Source organism: Pleurodeles waltl, chromosome 3_1 (assembly GCF_031143425.1).
Source record: "Pleurodeles waltl isolate 20211129_DDA chromosome 3_1, aPleWal1.hap1.20221129, whole genome shotgun sequence".
Taxonomy (NCBI): domain Eukaryota; kingdom Metazoa; phylum Chordata; class Amphibia; order Caudata; family Salamandridae; genus Pleurodeles; species Pleurodeles waltl.
In genome coordinates, this window is record NC_090440.1 from 1,640,619,913 (window position 1) to 1,640,642,880 (window position 22,968).

The 22,968-nt window shown below is 46.5% G+C and overlaps 1 protein-coding gene across 4 annotated transcripts in view; it reads left to right on the top strand.

Moving 5' to 3' along the window:
* DYNC1I2 (dynein cytoplasmic 1 intermediate chain 2) overlaps positions 1–22,968 on the top strand; it is a 384,780-nt gene that overhangs the window by 89,414 nt on the left and 272,398 nt on the right. For all 4 annotated transcript variants that reach the window (XM_069225329.1, XM_069225327.1, XM_069225328.1 and 1 more), the window contains exon 2: positions 5,547–5,664. In XM_069225329.1, coding sequence (XP_069081430.1) covers positions 5,557–5,664 — 108 coding nt within the window. In that variant the 5' untranslated portion in view covers positions 5,547–5,556. The remainder of the gene's footprint in view (positions 1–5,546; positions 5,665–22,968) is intronic.

Below are 22,968 nucleotides of genomic sequence, written 5' to 3' on the forward strand. Positions count from 1 at the left end.
TAAATTATTGTAGCAAGAGCTTGTTTGCTCGGCAACGGTGTCGTAGGGTCTCTGAAGTCCGAAGCAGCTCCATTATTTGAATGCTCATCTTAGTGTGACTCTGTAGGGTGTGCCTTATCTCCCTTTGGTGGTGCAAATTGCTTCTTTTTTTCGGGGAACATTATTTTTTGCTGCTGACAATTTCCTATATTCATTCATGTTGAGCTTGCAGGTGGTCACCCATATAACATGCACAAACATAGATGTCTTGATTTTTTTCTGTCGGTTTATGCTCAAGTAGTTATTGTTTCTGTTCACTGAGCTATCAGGTTTATGTTCTGCAAACTAGTTTGCCCCAGTCTGGAATCTACTGAGGGCCTTGTTGTCTCAGGACGCCCAATTTGGAGTCCCTCATGCTGAAGCCAATGTGATTTCTAGGTTTAGATTATCTGAGAGAGTTTAGCCTGAGCATTACTATATGTTTGTGAAATCTTCGTCTAGTGCTTTCATCCCTTTCGACCTGGTTCACATCTGAGCATGCCCTGAAAGCATTTTCCTGGGACGATGGGTGATGTACATGGAGCTTCTATCTTGTTAACGTTAACCTAATAATAAATCTGACATTTTGCGCTCAACAGCTTGCTGTAGCACAGGGCCTGTGTTGATATGCAAGTCGGATCCCAGATGGTCCTCTTGTACTTTTTCTAGTCTCCCCTTCCTCTGCCCATATGTAGGGTTAGGGTGTCCACCTCCCCTTTGTGTACCCATCATTTTACTGCTCATCTTTCATCTCGAGTAGCGGAATGCCAGCCCTTCTGCTGATTTCTCGCGGGGGGTTCCACTGGACAACCTCCGAAGGAGAGCTCAGTTTATTTTCTATCACTGCCGCCTGAAGGTGCTATGTGGTGGCCACCATGGATTCTAGGACTGACCGGGAGGAGTGCCCCTTCTCATGTCGATTAAATTAAGTTGCTGCAAGGTTTAGCTATAAATAACATTGCCTATCAATATGTCATCATTCATGTTTCACGCTCAACCAGCTGATGAATGCCGATGAAGAGGCCAGAAGTGGAGCTTTTAGCAAGGACTCATCTTGGCAGTCCTCAATCCAACCATGCCTCCTTATGTGTGGATATTACATATGCTTGCTAATGAATGACTTGTTGCAGTGTCTGTATTGGCTGTGATGGTTCGTATTATCAGTAGTAGGGTCAAGAGAATGCCCACGTTTTTAGCAGAGGAGGCATAATTCAAGTTTGGAAGGGTCTGAGCTCCTGAGTGAGATAGATGTTATCTAATAGAGACCAGATCCAGTTGCATATTACTTACCTTAGAATTTCCCCCGGCATCAGGAGTTTTTGTTGAGAAGCACCCCTCCGTGCCGCTAGGTGGTATCGATTGGCTCTGCATCTGTTGTTGTCCACACCAGATATCAGTCAGTCAATCAAATAATCAGATTTGTAGAGCGCACTACTCACCCATAAGGGCCTCAAGGCGCTGTGGGGGGACGGTCCTCTATGATTCAGTTGAAGAGCCAGGTCTTAAGGTCCTTCCTAAATTGAGGTTACAATGGTGACTGCCTGAGGTAAAGAGGCAAGGTCTTCCAGCTCTTTGCCACGCCTATTGTGAGTCCTATATAGGTGCCACCCAGGTGTGCTGATCTCAGATCTTTTCTTCCCACCCAGCCAGTGCTTATCTGAAGAAAGAACTACCCCTCAGTTACTTTTTTGACTGGTCTTTTTCCGACTTTTGCTGAAGCTTTTTTGAGTATTTCTACTCCTGGTGTTTCCGGGTTTATGCCCTGCGGATCCTCCAATCAGGCGATGTCTGACAGATACGCACCTTGTGTGCCTTTGGCGTTTGGAGCGCGACCCGAAGTTGTGCTCCAAATTCCAGGCCATGAATCTGAATGTTTTGTGGGAGCGGTAAAGCTGATGCCGGCCCTCTGCTCATCTCCGCATAGGTCCCTATCTCGGTCGACAACCCCTCCATCCATGCAAACATATTACAATTGGAATATGGAGGATTACTCTCAGACGATCCTTTTCATCAGAGCTGTCTGACACAGTGCAGTTTCTGGGTTTTCCTCCTGAGCAGCAAGTCCAGGCTATGATACCTATGTTCCAGCCTCTACCCTGGATTTCGGTGAGACTGACTCTGAGGCTGCTGGGCCTCATGGCCTCCTGCATCCTGCTTGTGACACATTCCCACTGGCATATGCAGGCTCTGCACTGGGACCTGAAGTTCCAGTGGACACAGCATCAGGGAAATCTCTCCGACGTTGATCAGATCTCGGAGGGAACTACACAGGGTCTGCAGTGGTGGCTAACGAACCACGATTGGGCCAGAGACAGATCCCTCTCCCTTCTCCAACACGTTCTGACCATAGTGACAGATGCGTCATTCCTGGGATGGGACAGCCACCTTGGGGAGGCAGAGATCAGAGGCATCAGGTCTCCGGTGGAGTCTGGATTCCACATCAACCTGTTGAAGCTTTGGGCGGTCAGACTAGCATTTCTTCCCTCTCTCAAGGGAAAGATAGTGCAGGTGGTCATGGACAACACCACCGCCATGTGATACTGCAAGAAGCAGGGCGGGGTGGGGTCGTGGACCATTTGTCAGGAGGCTCTACGCCTCTGGGCGTGGCATGAACATCAGGGCATTTTTCTGGTGGTTCAACATCTGGCGGCCTCTCAGAATGCCAGAGTAGGCAAACTCAGCTGACTGCTTAGTCAATCACAAAATGGTGTCTCCATCCCTACATGACTCAAGGTCTCTTTCAGCAGTGGGGAGAGCCTTGGTTAGATCTTTTCACTTCCACAGAGAACGCTCAATGTTAGCAGTTTTGCACATTGGAGTTTCTAAGGCAGCAATCATTGGGTGACGCTTTTCATCTCCATTCATTATGCACCTATGGGATTTGAATTTAGTTTTGACATTTCTGATTTGCGCTCCTTTCAAGCCCCTCCACAATTGTCCTCTCAGGCTTTTCACCGCGAGAACAGCCTTTCTTGTGGCCATTATATCTGCCTGCAGGATAAGTGAGCTGCAGGCATGTCATCTAAGCCGCCCTACTTTTCCATCTACCCTGAAAAAGTGGTACGTTGCATCAGGGCTTCCTTTCTGCCAAAAGTGGTTATTCCTTTCCATGTAGGCCAGTTCATCACCTTGTCTATGTTTTACGCACCTCTACATCCTTTTAAGGAAGAGGAGAAACTCCACTGCCTTTACCCAAAAAGAGCGTTGGCGTTCTACCAACTCCTGGTTGGTTATATGGGTGCGAAGAAAGGTCGGGCAGTGCAGAGAGAACCATCTCCAGATAGGTCGTACTCTGCATTGAACTGTGCTACTCATTGGCAAAGAAGCAACCCCCTCGGGGTTTGTGGGCTCATTCTACCAGAGCTAAATTTGTGACCACTGTGTAAGCACACAGAGTTCCAGTCCTTGACATCTGTCAGGCAGCATTTTTGGCATCTCTGTACGCATTGATCAAACACTGCAGCATGGACAGTCAGGTCTGTAGGGAGGGGCACTTTACCTGTTCGGTCCTGCAGGACTTTCTAGTATGAGCTTAGTTCCCAGACCCATCTCCGGGGATGGTATTGCTTGGGTATCTTTCCTAGGGTCAGGAATCTGCAACTAGGTGTGTCTATCAGATGGACAAGTTACTTACCTTCAGTAACGCCTGTTAGTGACAATATCTAGTTGCAGATTCCCTACAAACCCATCCATTTCCCCGCTCTGTGAACTAATTTCAAGGAACAGGGACTCCCTTTCAAGGCCCTAGTTTTGATGCACTAGTAGTCAGTCCTCTTCATGGTTCTGCGCCTCTGGTGTTGAAAGTTGGGAAAAGAAAATTACATCGGTGTGCTGGGGTGGCACATAATTAGGACTTGCAACTACATATCTTATCATGGACGCTGAGCCGATCGACACCACCTAGCGCCGCTCAGGGCTGCTGCTCCAGAAAAATCTCTGATCCAGACTGACTCCTGGGTAAATGCTAAGGTAAGGAATGTTACCAGATAAAGGGCCTCATTACGAGTTTGGCAGAGGGGATTACTCCGTCCCAAAAGTGACAGCTATCCCGTAAAACAACGGACGGCATATCCGTAACTTTTAGGATGGAGTAATCCCCGCCGCCAAACTTGTAATGAGGCCCAAAGTGTTACCGAAGGTAAGTAACTTGTCTGACGACAAAGAAACATATAGGAGCTTGGTTTTAGAGGAGTTTAACATGAGTGCCCACAAAGTCATCCAGTGCTGCAGTGGACAGTTCAAAACATGCGATTGAAGTTAGGGTGAAAAAGTAGGAAAAGAGAAAAAGATTTTTGTGTAATCAGCATAAATGTGGTATATCTGTGGTAAGGTGGTGTACAACTAAGTGGGCCTAGGAAAAAGCCTTGGGTGATGCCCTCAAGAAGTGAGGCAAGTGTTTGTCTTGGTGACCCATGCAATTGAGAGAGCGCGTTTTGAAGTATATTTGTGTGCTAGCTGTGTGATTCTATTATTCATCTGTTCTTTTTATTTAAATAGTGATTAACCACTGCAAGCCAACAGGATGTTTTATGTGAAACCAGTAATTAAAGTAGCTAGGGACATTCTTGGTTCAACAAGTGGATAAAGTATGATTTAGAAGCCTTTCTAGTTTCAGGTGTAAATTGTCCTCTGAAGTTAGGTAACAGACATTCAGATGGCTGTTGAACAGTTTGATTTCAGTTCTTTTTGGAATGCAGGAGCTTTGCGAATCTCAGCGGAGAGGAATTTTCAAAGAGATAAGGCAACTGCTGAGAATTTCTGTTCAAGAGAATTCAGGGTTCTGAACTTGGATATTGAGAGAGGAAAATGAAATAAAATGGTCATCAGTGATAGAAATAGCCAAGAGTTCTAGAGATGTATGACAGACAGGCATTTGCCATGTGGGGGTAATGACAAAGTTTGAGATATGGCGATTGAGTGAAGAGTGCAGAAATTTGAAAGGAGAGGGCCAAGTAGATTGCTGGAGGACTGATGGAGTGTGAGTCGATTAAGACTAGTCATTCCAATATTTTGGAAAAAACTGGGAATGGCTTGTCAGTATCTGGAAAGAGAAAATGGGACAGCAGGGAAGACAGATTAAGTAAAGCTCTAGAAGTGAGAACAAGATGTTTGAGGTTTCATGGCCTGATTGGGTCTGATAGTGCACAGGATGGATTACATGTCTTTAATTACTGGTGTCTGGCGGGTGGTGTAGTTTAGAAGTGCTGTAAAATATCTGAAAGGAGTTTGGGTATAAGAATGTGGATGTGGATTAACAAGTAGTGCAAAAAGGTCTCTTGGAGTATGGATTTTCAAGACATCATTTATAAAATGATGTGAGAACAGTGGGACTTTAAATGAGCATTGTTGGGTATATAGGTTGCTCATTAAAGTATTATAAGTTGTGAATGTGGACGAAATGATGTGTTGCAGTTTTCAAAGTTTGAGGGCTCATCATCTTCAGTTGTTGAGATGATGTGCATTAAAGTGTCATTAAGTTGAAAATTCCTTTACAGTATAACAAACATTTATTTCCTCTTTTTCATTAGGTGCTCCATCATGTCTGACAAAAGTGAGCTCAAGGCAGAGCTGGAGCGCAAGAAGCAGCGCTTGGCTCAAATAAGAGAGGAGAAGAAAAGAAAGGAAGAAGAAAGGCGGAGGAGAGAGGTATAAGAAAAGAAGCCCCATCCAATAGAGTTCAGCATAAACGAGAACATTGCTACTTGCTATCCTTCTATTTAATCTTTGATATGATTTGCTACTAGCTGATTAATATACACTATATGAAGAAGTAGTTCACTATCTGAGCAATACATTATAAGGAGTTTTCCTTTCACCTTCCCCATTACTTCAAAACAATTGCTGGAAGAGATTATTATTTTTATTGTAACATAAGAAACTGTCCCTGTCCCAGTACCTGAGCAACACCATCTAGCAATTGTAATTTATCTTCAGTGCATGCATTTTTTTGTGACTGCAAAGCAACATTTGTATGAATACTTTCTTTCCTTTGTTTATAATAGCTCTATGGAAAAATAACCATATTCTATGTTTAGACTGCTTGGTTGGTTGGCTCTACAGGCCCTTCTCCACTTACCTGATATTTTTTTCAATGTTGAGTGGCTTGAGGGTTTTCTTTTTCGAACATTCCTTGTTATTGGTGAGCCTATGCATGTGCTATACTGTCTGTCCCCAGTACTTTCATGGGATAACGATAAATACTCACTCATATTCTATGCCACGGATGAATATGAATTGGCAAAGCCAAGAGGTTTAGTCTTACCTCTTTTTCGTGATCAACAAATGTTATTACATTTTACAACATAGAAGCAAAGAAAGCATGATACCATGTCGTACAAAGTAAGAAAATAAAAGGTCCTTGGCATTGGTCCTGCATACAGATCTATTGGATCAAACTCACAGGTGAACTTACTGATGGGCTTTCCATGCCAATTGCATTAGACCCTAAATTCCTCCTCCTGGGGATCCCCAACGACATTGAAGTACCATGCACCCAAATGTTGTTGTGTAACCTTGGCCTGGTGGTTGCTAAGAGAGATATAGCTCAATACTGGGGATCAGGATAGAGCCCAGCACTACAGGAATGGAAGAGGGGCATGGACATGAATATGGCGGCTGAAAAAGTCACGTTTGCCAGCAGAGGATGCCCCTGAAAATTTCACAAAATATGGGGCAAATATGTAGAATATTATTCTTTAACACTTTTGTGAGTCAATAGGACATAACATCAGGGATTCCCTTGATGAGATCTGTGCATACTATTATGACGCGATGTGGCATATGCCTTTGTACTACCGAAATCATGTGGGAACATAGGTGTTTATGGTGGGTGGCTGGGAGGAAGGAGGAAGTGGTGGGTTGTTAAAGATTAATGTCTGTCAGTTGTTTTATTGTCATATTTGTAGGAAGTTGGTCCAGTGTTTGGTTGACGCCTATACTGTTGCACCTTATACTGGGTCCAAGCAAACCCCTATTAGTGAGTGTTACAGTGTCTAGACAGCCGGGGCGATCTATGGTAGCTGTAGTGAGTAGCCAAGACTTTATCTAGAAAGCATGTAAAGCACTTGTAATATCACAGTAGTCACACAGTCACTTATAACACATGAAAGGAACCACACTGTTTCAAAAATAAAGGTACTTTATTATAGGCACACCAAACTAGACTACCGTTGATATACTTCCCTCTGGAAGTATGAACATAACAAATATACACAGGTAAGTAATTAGGAAGAGCATCAATTAGCAAAGGCTCTTTAGGAGAGCCACCACCATATACTAAAAAAGTGTAATGCGAACGGGTGTCCCCCACCAAAGTGTTTGGTGCACTTAGACAAGCGCTGAGAGAGAGTGGACCCCAAAAAGTAAGTATCTGGAAGATCCCCAGCGGCCGGGTGCAGAGAGGTAAGTTACCTGGTTTTCCCATAGGCTAACATGGGGAAGTCGTGGTTCGAAAATACAGAAGCAGGACAGGACCGTTGGAACCCAAGGGCAGATTCCAGGTGAAGAAGACCAGCAAGAGAAGGGGACATAGACCAGTCCATGCAGGAGTGTACAGGTGGGGCAGGAGCCAATGCCCACCCTTCTGTAGCTGAAGATCTAGGTGGACTGTGATGGATGAAGTTCAGCTGCAGGGTCCAGGAGCTGCAGAGGAGTCCCTGAAGTCGCCTACGAGCTGTCCCTCGTCGGTTGCCGGATTGCAGCCGGGTCATTGATCTGGATGACCACCAACAAGCACAAGCACAAGCAAATGCAAGAGGAGCTGTTGGAAGTTTTGCAGAGCTGTGGACGACCAGCAAGGTCTTGAGGACTCGTCCTTGGAGGAGGATACAGGCTGACCCTTCAGAAGACTGGAGAGCCAGCAAAAGCAGTCGGAGCCCCCACAGCAACCCACTGGCAGCAGGCACTATAAGTCGCAGTGAGGTCCAGTCAGCACTCCTTATGAGGAATCCCACGTTGCTGGAGCAACAGAGAGGAGACTGTCCTTGCAGAGATAGAGTCCTGGGAGCCAGGGTTACTTGGAGCCTGAAGATCTCTCGGAGCAGGAGTCAAGCCTTGGTTGCTGCAACAGTCGCGGTGCACAGGTATTTCTTCCCAATGGAAGAGGCAAGGGCTTACCGTCTCCCACTTTGGACGGAAGGCAGAGAGGACCCAGGGGATCTCCCAGAACCAGAGCCTGTGTTGAGTATCTTTGCAGATCCGAAGGACAGAATATCTCACCAGCCGGACGTTGTTGCCTTAGGTGTCTGCGGATGCAGTGAATTGACTCCTTCACTTCAAGGGAGATTCCTTCTTTCTACAGCTGAAGTTTTGCCGGCCCCAGAGAATGCACAGCCGTGGAAATGTTGCTGATTGCTGACAGGAGCCGCGGAAACGATGTTGCAAGGAGAGGTCTTCTCAGTCGTTGCAGTCTTGTTTGGTTCCTTTGTTGCCCAGCAGCAGGCCAGGAGCAGAAGAGGTCGTTGCAGAGGAATCCTGGTGGAATCTTGCCACAACGAATCTGTGTACCCACCCTCAGGGGAGTCCCTAAATAGCCCAAAAGGGGGTTTGGTCACTCCTTGGAGTGACCGCCTATCAGGAGGGGTCTCTGACATCAGATACCTGGCCTACCCAGTCAGATGCTCCCAGAGGCCCCTGCACATCTTATTTCCAAGATGGCAGAACCAAGTGGCCACCTGGAGGAGCTCTGGGCACCACCCTGAGGGTGGTGCTGGACAGGGACTCCCCTTTCCTTTGTGTGTTTTGTGCCAGAGCAGGGATCGGTGATCCCTTGACTGGTGCAAACCAGATTATACAAGGAGGGCACCAAATGTGCCCTTCAAAGCAATCTGCTGGCATGGGGAGGCTACCCCTCCCTAGCCCAGTAACACCTATTTCCAAGGGAGAGGAGGTACATCCCTCTCCTACAGGAAACCCTTTGTTCTGCTGTACCCTGCTTGAGCTGGCCAAGCAGCAGGAGGGCAACATCGTTTCTGAAGGGCTGCAGCAGTGCGGGCTGCCCACAGACCCTGGAAGATTAGTAGGAGCAGAACTGCAGGATCCTCTAAGGAATCCCCAGAGTGTATGGAATCATGTCACCAATACTGGAATCAGTATTGGGGTATGATTCTGACATGTTTGATACCAAACATGCCCAGGTTCGGAGTTACCATTATGTAGCTGAATCACAGGTGAATTGGGACTGGAATTCGTAGAGGCACCTCTGTTCATGCAGGGGTGCCCACGCACACAGGGACCTGAAGGGCTGAAAGGGCCTACCATATAGGGGTGGCTTACATTGACCTGGTGTAGTGACCAGCAGTGAAAGGGTGTATGCACCTTTTCACGCAAACTGCAAATGGCAGGCCTGTATACACAGTTTGCATGGGCTCCCGTGGGTGGCATAATACATGCTTCAGCCCCTGGGGGACCCCTGGTGTTCCAATGTCCTGGGTGCCTAAGTACCATATACTAGGGACTTACAGGGGTACACCAGTATGCCAGTACCAAAGCAACTACATTTAGGGGAGAGAGCACAGTCACTGGAGTCCTGGTTAGCAATTTGCCAGTGAAAAGGTGGGGGTAACCATGCCAGAAAGAGTGAGTTTCCCTACAACATTTTCCTGGAAAATAATAAACATATTTTAAAAAAAGGTTTAAAATTAAAATAAAAGGTCCTTTGTAGTGAAACTCAAACTCTATCCCCATATCCCGGTTTACACCCTCCCCCACAATTCATCTGTCAATAGCAAAAACATCGTCCAACTTAGTAGATACCCCATAATATTCCCACCATTTACCCCAATTTTGTTAGATTTTTGGGGACAACCACATGCCTGTAGATCAGCTCTTCTTGTCTGGCACACTAATCCATGCAAGTGCACCACTGTGTCAACTTTGGGTAGTCAGGGTTTTTCCAAGATTGTGCTATGTCCCTTTTTGCCCCTAAGGTCGCTAGGACTCTGTCCCCCTGGGAGCCCAGAAGATCTTCCATCACACCCAACAGTGGCAGTTTGGGAGTCAGTTGAATTGGAACATCCAGAAGGGCTGATAAGATGTCATCAGTTTTAGGTCTGTACTGGGCAATTATTGGGCACTGCCTCACCATATGAAAGAAATCCGTTGCTGGAGAATGACAGCATGACCAGTTGGGCTCTGGAAGGATACTTGCCGCACACAGGCGCTGGAGAGTCATGTATGCCTGGTGTAAATAGTGTTGTCGTATCTGATGTCTGCGAGCCGAGATTGCTAGCTTTCCAAGGGCAATGCATGTCTCCCTTCATTCAGCCTCCTCCATCTCCCCGACACACTCCTCCCACTTCTGACAAAGTCATTCCAGTGTCTTTCGGTTGCTTCAAAAGGGTTAAATTCTGTGAAGTTGCGAAGGTGCTTATTGTTGCAACCAAGAGAGTGGTACATTTTATGAAATTGAACATGACAGTGTGGGGCCTGGGCCCGGAGGTCGGCAAATGAAAACATAATGGACCTGTGCCATACGTCAGCTAGCATGGGGATCCCCAGTAGGTGCCACTTACTGAAGCCCTCCAATAGTGACATGTTCCAACCAGTGACCCCTCCAGTGGGGGTATGGCCCATTAGGTGTCTAGCCCAACCCATGAAGCGGAGGGCCCTCCTCCCTACAAGGTATATCGCCCTGGTGACTTCTGGGACTACAAGGGGGATTGTTCGGCCATAGAGGAAGTGCACCACTCCATCCAGACCCAGTCCACAAAATTCCAGTCGGTATGCCAGGTCGGCCAAGCCTCCCATCAACCATTCATGTATGACAGTATGTGTGATGCCCAATAACAGAGGAAAATGTCCTTTGCCGCGATCAGAGGAGCGTGAGCATTGGCATTTGGGATCCAAAGAGGGCAACGACTTCAAAGGAAGGAATGCAACTGCGCTGCTACATCATGGAACCAGGTTTCAGGGATATGAAGCAGGACGTTTTGCAGAGTATATAGGTAACAGAGGAAGAATGAACATTTGAATTAAGGCAACCGTGGCCAGGAGGTTAATAGAAGGTTTTGGCATGCTGACCGGCTGTTTCCGGTGGTCTTCACAAGGGGCAACAGGTTGAGCGTATGTGAATGCTTGGGCACTGTTGCAATATGAATCCCAAGGTATTTAAAGGTAAGATGACAAACAGTGATGCTGTCTCACCAGGCACTTGATGCACTGTCTCCCCGCAATGGGACAAGTAAGAATTTCTTCTTATTGAGGGGGATGCTTCCTCTACAAGGCGGAGGAGCTCAAGAACACATGGATCAGAGATACCGGGGTCCTTGAGATAAAGAAGAACGTCATCCACATATAATGCAATTCTGTCTTTGGGTTCTCCTGCTTACTGCCAGCCTCTGATTTGCCCATCGCTCATAATTTTGTCTTGTGTTTTGGTGCGCCAATGCTGTTTGGCGATGATGTTTCAGCATTGGCAAAAAAAGGAATAGTGAAGTGACCGCTGTTGTCATTTGCATCATTCTATAAGCACACATGCATGCACCTACAGAATGACGTTGATGCCACTTTCCATTTTTTTAAGTGAAAAATCTGAGATGGCGGATGCCACTTAGGTTGGTAAATGTATTTTTTTTAAATGTGAAGTATGTGAAAGAGCTTTTGGTATAGTGGAGCCTGGAAGCAAATAGCAGCTGCAGGATCCTCTCAAAAAAATATTTAATGCCTGGGAAAATAAGCCGATGGGAGATGGGGGTGCTGAAAAAAGCAGCACACGGAGAGAGAAGGCAGCACACAAAGAGGAAAATAACATGCTTAAAGAGGGACTGTGTGGGTGTTTAGTTGAGGGAGAGCTCGAAACGCATGCACTTTCACAGAGTCCAGAAATTAAAAGAAAAAGTAGTTCCCCGAAGGTGAGCAGTGGAAGAATACAAGGTATCAACTTAAAAGGATGTTTAAAAGGCTATGGTCCAGGACAGGGTTAAACAAGAAGGGTAAGGCAAGCCATCGAACAAGAAGCAGCGAGAGCAACAATAAAGACAACCAGTGGTAGTTATACGATGAGGTCTATGCCCATTGTAAGTTTTTGGTTAGCCCGCAATAGGTTTTTTATGTCTGTGTTGTCTGGTAGGTGAGACCTTAAAAGCACAAAGGCAGTAAATAAATCAAAAACTCATAGAAAATGTATACTGACAATGATATAACTTCTGATTGCTTCTATAATCTTGTTCATTTTTATGTTGGGTCTGCAGTGTGTGCAGAATAACTAAATTAAATATTCAGAATACAAGACAGCAAGAAAGAAACAAAAAAGGGCAAAGTACCAACTATCAACAGAGGAGCAAACCGAAGTATTGCAGAGTATTGCAATATTGAGTGTGAACTCTTAAAGAAGCAAGATAAGCGTGTGACAGGAAATATTATACTCCATTGTCTAAAATGGAAGCAGCTACCCTGATGACTAAAACAGCGTATGTACTGTCATGAATGCAGTTGTCTACTATCTGTACTGATTTCAAGGAAAACCCATACAAACGTCTCTGTTGTTTATACAGACAGCCTTCATAGCCAGCAGTTGTTACTCTAATACAACAATATTCCCTGGAAACAAGTTAATAGTCTGAGAAAAGTGGAAATAAATTGGGTATTTGAGCTAATCGTCATTTTGTCCTTATGACAAAATCATTCCTATATCTATTGGATACATCAGTCTATGATGACTGTTTGCTGTGTCCGAGTGACTAGAATGTCTTCTATTATAATAGCATTGTCTAATGTTCAGGCGGATTTGTGTGCCAACTCATTACGATTGGAACTTCCCGGTTACATTTATTACATATATGTTATGTTGGTACTATATTAAGAGTAAGATATACATTTATATTATTTGTAGATATCAGAGATCCATAGAAAATATGGTGCCTCCTTTATGATAGCTGATTTACGTTTCCCTCAAATAGCAGTGTGTGTAAGCATTCATAGATAATTGAATAGGTGTTAACATAAACCGTAGATAACCTTTTGCTTCTGTCTCAAATTCACACTTTTTAGGTTGTGGTTCCAGTTTGTTACAGTGCAGATTTTGAGGTTCATCTTGTACATGTACATTAGTCTAGGCAGAAAAAAATACAAATGAATCAGTTGAAATATCAGAAAATCAAAAAACTGTTGACATTTATATTATGATCAGAACTATATCAAAGCCAGTATGTTACCTACTGTTCAAAGTGCCAAAATCATGTTCTAAAATACTTTTTCAACCTTTCTTTTTTAGCATGCAAACGGTAATAGACCTAATGTTAGTGTAACTTGATGAAGACATTCGCATATCTGACTTACTGTTAAGTATCTCCAGTGAAGTAGAGATAGAGGATAGAGATCGTCATAGCTACAGTGTTTAATTCTGTGTAGTCAATAAAAAGGCATAGAGGCTGAGTATTATTTTATATAAAAACAAAAATGAACCCTACCAGGCTGTGTTGGTGGACAATCAGCCTGTTGTGTAGGTTATATTTAAATTAACCTCTAATTCTGAGACAAAACTGATGTAGCCAAATGTTCTCCTAACGCAGTTTGAAAAGTAATTGTGCAATCATACTTCTGTTTAGGGTGTAAGATACACACTGCTGGTAATGGGGTTACCTTTGATGAATCCCAGTAGTTGAATTGTATCTAGGATAGTTTGGAATTAAGCGTTGGAGAGATCTTGGGTTATGTGGTGTCGTCATTTTGTACTGAATTGATCCTATGCCCAATGTCTTTAGACAGGACTGCAAGAAGATTACCCCTTGATAACGGAACAAGTTGACCAGTTGATAACATGTCCGTGTAGTCATTCAGCCCAGCTCATCCGCAGTCTGGGGGGTCACCCTCGGCTCACCCCCGGAGGAGCCAGAGCCCTCCGCAGAGGACACCGTTGCACGGTCCGAGTCTCTTCCATTACCGTCCACCGGGGACGCCTCCCCACATACGGATGCCGCTGCCGCCGCCTCCAAAGCCACCATTTTCGCCTGTTCTTTTTGGGCCAGGGTTGGTGCAGATCGTGGGCGGTTTCTGTTGCGCTGCCTTCTCTGGCCTCTGCGTTCCACGCGCCCAGGCTGAGCATGCCTGTCGTCTAAGCCCCCTTCTACTCCTCTCGCCTCCAGCCATTCCCATGCCTCTTCTGGGTTTTGGAAGAATGTAGTTTTACCATCGAGGATCACCCTTAGTTTGGCCGGGAACAGAAGTGAGTACTGAATCCTTCCATCCCTGAGGGCCCTCTTCACGGCCAGGAAGGAGGCTTGTTTATTCTGGACCTCCATAGTGAAGTCAGGGAATAGCACCACCACACCATTCGCCACCTTAAAGGGCCCGGCTTCTATGGCCCTCTGGAGTAAGGTATCTCTGTCCCTGTAGTGCATCAGCTTTGCCAATACCACTCGGGGCAGCCTCCCTGGCGCCAGGGGTATCGAGGGCACTCGGTGTGCCCGCTCCTGGGTGAAGAACGGGGTGAGGTGCTCCGGGGCTACAACCGTGCGCAGCCACCCTTCAAGGTACTCCACCATGTTGGTACCTTCCACTCCTTCCGGGAGGCCCACGACTCGTATATTATTCCTGCGGCTTCTCCCTTCTGCTTCTTCTGCCCTTCGCTCTAAACGTTGAACACGATAAGTTAGATGCAAGACTGTGGCTGCGGGTTCATCATGTTTCGGTGTTAGCTCCACCAATGTTGTCTCTGCCTCTTTCACTCTGTCCGATAGTTTTTGGTGGTCCGCCCTCAGCAGACCCACCTCAACTGCCACTTGGTGAGCCGCAGGGTTGTTTTGGTGTCTTCGATTGCACCCAGGATCTTATCCAAAGTGGCCTGGACATTGGGATGCATGAGATCCTCCATGTTGGCTTTGCTGTGGTCAGTATGGGTTTTATGGCTCATTGCTGAGCCTCTGGTTCTGCCCTTGGATGTCATCCGCGGTCTGCAATGGGTTGCGGCGATCGCCCAGCACGCAGGGGAGCCACCCGCAGGAGCGTCTCAAGTGACCCTAGGCTCCCTGTCCGGGTCCTCCCAGGTCCCGGCCGAGGCATCGGTGCAATAGTTCTTGGGGCTGGGGTGATCTTCCTTTGGCTGGTTCGGACTGTTCCTGAACACTTAGAGTGCCCACCACTCCGGTCTGATTCCCGCCGCTCACCGGGTGCGCCCCCTCTCACCAGTTCATATGATGGCTACCAGGTCCCTCCCCATAGAGTACATCTGGTGGGGCCAGCGTCCCCAGGGGTATCCTCTCCTTTTTCCGGTGGGTCCGGTTGCCGCAGGCCGCCTCAATCACCTCCGTGGAACCACCGCCGCCTCGGGGGCCATCCCCATCTGCTCCTTTCCAGCGTGCTGCCGCGCTCCAGCGACTCCGCTCCTCCTCCAAGGCCTCCAGGCCCCCATGAAGACAACGCGGGCTCGCCGACTCCGAGGGAGTGGGGGAGGGGTCCCTTGCCTCTCAACAGCCTGGAGGTAGGCCCCCCCAACAGTCCCAGCCGCTCCGCTCACCTCTCCTCTGGGCCCTGACACCTCCGGGTCCCGGAAGGCAGAGAGGGCCGCCCCTCCGTCGCAGAACTCGGGTGCGGCTTCCACGCCGGGGACGTACCAGGCCACGGCTCTCCGCAGCCGCCTGCAGTTCCGCCAGGGAGACCCAGTCCGCCAAAGCGGGAAGGCAGGAGGAGAGTCCCCCGTTCCTCAGCTGCTTCTCCCTGGTGTCTGCGATGCCAGGGTATCTCCATCTGCTCCCCGCGATCCCCCGCCGACGTCCCCGGCCCAGCGATCCCGGGCGTGAGACATCCCCCAGGATCGGGCCTTCGTCCCAGCAGGCGTTTGCTCCCCAATATTGCGTGGGGCCACTCATGGGACCCCAGGGTCAGGTCTGCCGCTCTCCAGCCGGGCCACTCCAATTTCTCCCAGGCAGATCATGTTGCCGGCCCCTGGAGGGTGTCAGTTGTTACAGGATTCTGTTAGGCCCGGACGGAGCCACTTTGTTTTACGTCCGCTATCATGGTTTGGCTAGCCACGCCCCCCCCACCCCCAGTCCTCTGTTGCATCTATTTGCGCCTTAGCTGTCCTTGCCATAAACTTGTTTTAGTCAGTAAAAGTTCCCCTGCCTTTTCGCTACTCTCATTGAAATGTACTTTGACTTTTAATAAGTGAGGTCCGCTTCACCTAGCACCAGAGCTCAAGTCTGTCTGTTACTGTCCTGCCGCCCCTTTCCTGAACTTTGTCTGGTACAGAAACTAGGTCTAGGCACCAAAATAAAAGTGGCTCCCATTGCAAATCAGATAACTAAAAAAAGTGGTGCACATGTGTAAATAGGCGCAGATTTCAACATTTGAAGACCTGCTGTATATATGTGTTTTGCAAGGCATGGAAAACTGCAAGGAATGTTTACATCTGGGACAATCACAGTAATAAGCATTTGCAATGCAATAGGTCTCGCATTTACTTGAGTTGGAGCTATTGGCATTGTGACTTCATAAATGGACTTCTTTTGCCACATGAATTGGTCAACCCTGCTGCATATGTTGGTCCTTTCTGCCACCTAATTCCAGTGGCCCTGCATATAACTAAAGAGCTAGTAAGCCTACTTGAATATTTGTTCAAACAAAGCCCTTAAAAACCAAACTACTCCCAGGTGCAAAACAAAAGTTCCAGCCATGAGAGAGCTTAAAAAGACACTGCATGGTGGAAGGGGTTATTATTTTGGGGTCCCCACTAACCTAGTATGGGGACCAGAGTTTACCTAGACAAACAGAGTGTGTTGTGCGAAAGGTTTTGGTGGTGGTCCTGTAGTGAATCCTAGTTTGTTTTAATGGGATAGCAGGAGTTAGCTTAGCCTCTGGCTTGTAGACTCGTGCCCCTGTCACTTAGTGACTTTTAACCTACTTAGCTTGCTCTGTCTTAGCCCATTTAATTATTTATTTCTTCTAAGATGGCTGCCTTGTTTATAGTTAGGCCACTTGTTATGAGTTACATTATCAGTGTCACCGCGCCAAGGCGTCAAGATCAAGCACCAAAGACAAACAAACAGTAGGTGTTCACACTTAGGAATTTTCCCTCTCTATACTTTCAAGGGATTGTTGATATTAATTGCCGTCCCAAGCATGCCTGTTATCTATTGTTTAGGAATACACTTACGTCAGGGGACCTTGTAGATCTGTATAAATACATCACACTTTAGACAGATAATCAGAGTGATTCCGACCAGAGGGCATCGCCACCATCGCTGATACCGATGCTGCAGTCGTCTTGACGCTGACCCAGTCTTCGTGTCCCTACGGAGTCTGAGATAGAGACCTCATTCCAAGGTAACGAGGGTTGGGGGCTCCTCTCATGGACACGGTTTTGGCAGATTAGGTTTAGCAAACCCAGCTCTCCTTTAGGTAGGAGGTTAGGCCTATCCACATTAGGGTAATTGGGCATATTCCATCTTATATATCTCTTCCATGTATTGCTAAATGGTGGGGGTCTTCATAACAATGACTCTCTTCTTCACAATACTGTTACTTGCTATATTCATTATCCTAATCATTGCAGTCCATGCAACTTATCGCAAATTGCAGTTATGTTAAATAAAAAGCTATTCTAACTTTACTGCATCTGTGCCATTGCCTGTGTTTGTATGAGACAGAATATATCTGTGAGAAAAGGGTAATTTCCGTTTAACCACGACAATCCCTGAGATATCTTATTTTTGAGTTCATGCGTAAACTGCTGCCATAAATCACCTTTTACTATTGTGTTTCTGGTGAGGTGCTGCTAGTGAGCCGGTAAGGTTGGGATGACAGTTGCGACTTGTTGTAGGAAAGACGCAGTCGCCTACAAACAAAAGTACTGCCATCCTTAAACCAGCAGTCTTGCTCAGAGAAAGAGTCCAAACTACGACATGGCACCACCAACAATGGTGTTTAGGAACTAATTTACGGATACGCTGACTATCACTGTCTCACAGACAACAGGTACCCTAAGTACCGTGGTCTTTGGGAGATTCCTCCTCAGCTGAACAGGTAACACCTAATTAAGCTGTAGTAATACCATAGACATTCCTGCAAATGCTAGACATGCACTTACACAACATTTATTAGCGCATGGCCTTACAGACGAGGGCGGGGATGTTACTATGATAATAGAAGCAACTGAAACATACCAAACAGAAACGTTTTACTGTTGGGTCACCTTTCCTGAGGTTGACCAAAGAACGCACACATTTCACACATATGAAGTTGCGAACGTACCTGTACGGTACGAAGCATACCAGTATCATGAAATATCGCTCGCATATCAAGAGCATCAGAACTGGTTTGAAGGCGCCCTACCACATGTACTACGAAGAGTGAGGTTAGGTCCCTTAAGTAATGAGGGACCTACCTGGCCTATGTTCGCCACATATACACCTCACCCAGGCATACAGAATATGCCGATAGCAGATTTACGAATTTTATATAATGAATTAGTGGCATTATACAGACGATTGGTTCAGTTCGTGATGCGAACATTGAACACAACACCAGCGCGTCCAGCACCGCCAGTAGCTGGTGGTTATAAATTGACTACTGGGATTAATCCACAAACAGTACATACTATCATGGGTAAAGTGCCCACGGAACGGGAAAAAATACCGTTCTGGATAGCCCAGAAAACTAATCAGCTGGAAGCTGTGTTTCCCTCATACGGGACCACAGGAAAAACATAGATTGCTCACGATGTGCTTGCCGTTTGGGATGGTTATGTTCGCCACATATACACCTCACCCAGGCATACAGAATATGCCGATAGCAGATTTACTAGTTTTATATAATGAATTAGTGGCATTATACAGACGATTGGTTCAGTTTGTGTTCCGCACATAGAACACAACACCAGCGCATCCAGCACCGCCAGTAGCTGGTGGTTATAAATTGACTACTGGGATTAATCCACAAACAGTACATACTATCATGGGTAAAGTGCCCACGGAACGGGAAAAAATACCGTTCTGGATAGCCCAGAAAACTAATCAGCTGGAAGCTGTGTTTCCCCCATACGGGACCACAGGAAAAACAGATTGCTCACGATGTGCTTGCCGTTTGGGATGGTTCCCTCTGTGGATGACTGTGCCACATGGGGTACGGTCTTCGCTGCTGTTTATACTACCACACATGGTACCCCGACACTTGCCAATTTACCGGAAGTGTTAAAACAAATACAGAATGAGCATGGGGCTGCACCAGCCCTGGATCTGGGGATGAAGTTAATGCGTAACTTTGACGCCGTATCCTCTATCATACTGAGTGATATTAAAGGGGAAGCGGTAGCACTGGCAATTTGCCAGCGTCTCAGAGAAACTCCAAACCAGGAACAGGAGAGACAGCTACCAAAAATAATTTCCGATACCTATACTAGTATAGGACGGGATAGTTTGGGAGCCAAACCTAAGCAATTGGAGTTACAAAGTACCACCCATAAGGAGGGTACGAAGCAGGCACAAGAGGGCTCTAGGAAGCGCTGGGACAAACAAAAAGATTTCAAAAAAAGAAGAAATAAGAGAGCTGATTCTCCAAACCCGGAGAACTCCGAAAGGAGGTATAATCTCAGAAATACGGAGCACATTAGAACTCCAGACAGATATACTGATTCATGTCCCTCTCGTTCCTTTCAGGACGCACCGGATAGACGTAGCGAGAGAGGGGGCCGTCAAGATAGACGTCTGGAATACGTGAAAGAAAAGAAAGACTCACCACAGCCTACCATAAAAAAAAGAAGAAAAGACTCCTCAGCAAAAGCCACAGTTTAAAAAGAAGAAGGTGGCAGCACTGACAGTTAAAAATGCCAGTAGTATTGAGAACACTGTTAAGGAACAAGAGGTGGGCAGTGACTCTGTTGGACAGCGCGGCAGAGGTCACGATATGTCGCCAGAGTCTGAAAGATCATCTGGATGCGACAGCAACTAGCGATTACATCGTGGTTGAGACAGCGGATGACTGCGTTCTTCCCCCGATAGGGTTTATGATTTAACAATTCAGATAGAGGAAGATGTGAAACGCACTATTAGTGTAATATTTTGGGATGAACTTACTAGTGATATCCTATTGGCCGAAAAGAGACTGGCCACATGAACACGTCCGCAAGCTCCCGCATGGGGAAGATGTCATTTTGCCTTCTTTCTCCGATCTTGTTCCGGAAGCAATTAAAGAAGCCTATGCTGCTGAATGGGCTTTAGCGCAGGCACCTGCACTATACCGCAATCATGTTGGTTGGGACAAGGAGTCTCGTCATATTATTCCTGTTAGGTCTGCACCCCTATATTGTTTATCAGTGCTGTGCTGTGCTGTGTGAGTTTTGTATAGCATATGTGCGTGTATGACTATTTATGTGTCTACAATCAACCACTATTCTATATGAATGATCTGGCTTTGCAACGGGGAATAATGGATTATTCAGAACGCATCAAGCCACTTTATGACTTAATTCAGCCCAATTTTTCTAGCAGACGATGGACGATTGAACACACACACATCCTTGGGGACATGCAACGGGACATGCTGGAAGCTAAACACTTACACACATGTGACAATAAAACAAATTTGGTCATCAGAATAATTGCTGGTGCCCTTGGATTTACTTATGTCACCTTTAATGAGGATGACACAGTGCCGATAGCATATAAATCACATTTATATTCAAATGCTGAACAACATTTTGCACCTACAGAAAAGATTCTGACAGCAATTCAGATGGCCGTCATAAAAGAGAGGCCACTTGCCCAGGGGAAACGCATTATTGTTGTCTCCCCGGTGCCGGCCTTAGAGGCTGTCACTAAAGCGAGCGTTCCGAACGCTAAGGCATTACATCCACGCTGGATTCAATGGGCAACGTCTCTGACTGCCACTGATGTCGATTATGTATTCGATCCAAGACTTCAGACACAAGAATTTCTCCAGTATGAACAGGAGTACCCTGCTCCTCTAAATATCTTGCCACTAGACAGTTATAATACTATCATTTATACTGACGGATCAGCACAACCGGCTGTAGGTACTAAACATCAATACTCGGCAGCTTGTGCTGCTGTGTGCGGAGTGATGGAAGATGGAGTTTTCCACCCTCACAATACCTACACGCAGACCTTAGGGGACTGCACAGCCCAGTTGGCTGAGCTTAAAGCTCTTATTCTAGCGCTCGAACATACTTAGACAGGAAGCCAGACTTTGATAGTCTATGATTCATATTACTGCGTCCAGTCATACAATGAATATCTAAATCATAGGAAGCTGAACGGGTTTAGGGATTCTAAAGGGAACACCATTAAACACAAAATATTGTGGGGAAGGGTGGCTGATCTAAAGGATAAGCTACCATATGTCCATGTAGTTCATACATTAGGACACCAACGTGTAGGAATACACGTTGCCGGTAATACGTTGGCTGATGAAGCGGCCAAAGCATCAGTAGCTACGGCTTCTGTGGCTGCAGTGACTCGTTCTCGGTCAAGATTGGATAATGCAATACTGATTGCCGTTAAAGCTTCGGCTGCAGGCAAGACCCTTCCGAAAGGATACCCCACAAACTATACTTACCATATCAGTGCACAGAATGTTGCTTACACAACGATTCCTGGGGTTGGAGATCGAGTGATCCCCAATGAAGACCAGAGATTAGAGCTGATTACAGCCGCACATGAGGGTGTCGCTTCTGCACATGCTGGTATACAGGCCACAATAACAATTCTACAGCAACGATATTGGTGGCCTGGTCTATGCTGACGAGCTAAGCAGTATGTCCTTTGCTGTGACATTTGCCAGCAGATTAAGGGCTCTAATATCAAACGCCCTCTGCAGACATCCCTCTTAGTGTCAGACAAGCCACTTCAGTGTGTGTACCTAGACCATTGTGGTCCCTTACAGCCTGATGGTGCATACAAATACATTTTAGTGGCTGTGGATTCCTGTTCTAGATTACTGTGGGTATGGCCACAGCGGGCGGCTGACGCCCGGACTGTTATAAAAGATTTGCTGATCTTTATCGGTACACATGCGGTTGCAGCATTCCATTCGGACTAGGGCCCTGCATTTGCCTCTAAGGCATTCAGGGACACCATGGGGACGATGGGTGTTGAACTCCATTACTCCTCACCATACCATCCCGAGGGAAATTCGGTCATGGAGAGGCGGAATCGTGATCTAAAGCAGTCCTTAACAGCTCGAGTATTAGGTTCAGGCCGCAGTTGGTTACACCACCTATATGGGGTCCAGAGAGCACTGAATAATCTGCCAAGACGGTCCTTGGGGAGACGCTCTCCATATGAGGTTCTCTTTGGGATACCTATGTATGTCCCAGATCTCGATGCCCCTGTTACGGTGGCAGCAGAAACACCATTTGACATAAAAGAACGTCTCACTGTTTTACAGGAGCTTCAACAATTTTGTGATGATAAATCATCTGCAAGTGCTGCCACCTTAGGAATAAGGGAATTGGCGAAAACTTCGACCGGCTGGATTCCTAACATTGGGGCTCTGGTTCGTGAGAAGATCGCTGTGAAAAAGGAGTTTGGTCCATCATACAGAGCACCTGTACCAGTCTTGGGAATAAAAGGCACCAGGACTGTCATCTTACCACAGCTGTCTGGTTCTAAATCGAACAGATTCATCTCCATTGATTACATCAAATTACACCATGTGGCCGATCCTTCACAGTAGACCAGGAGGTCCCTTGGGTGGTTCCCGATCCCCTCTCACTACCCAACAGGACATCCATCTACATAGTAGGATGAACATCACTACTACTGATTATGCAACTATGTCGACTGCTGTTCCAGACTCTTCCTCGACCATGGGGAGGGCGGAAAATGAACTTTTGTTGATTCCAGTCACATCTTCAGTGACCACCCCGCTTCAAGATTTGGCTGTATTTTACACGAACACTTCCACGACTAATGACGTTGTCTATCAAGAGCCTCCACGTGCGGTGGATCAGAATATACCGGCTCCTGTGTTTGCAGAGACTACCTCTGGCTATTTCGTTGA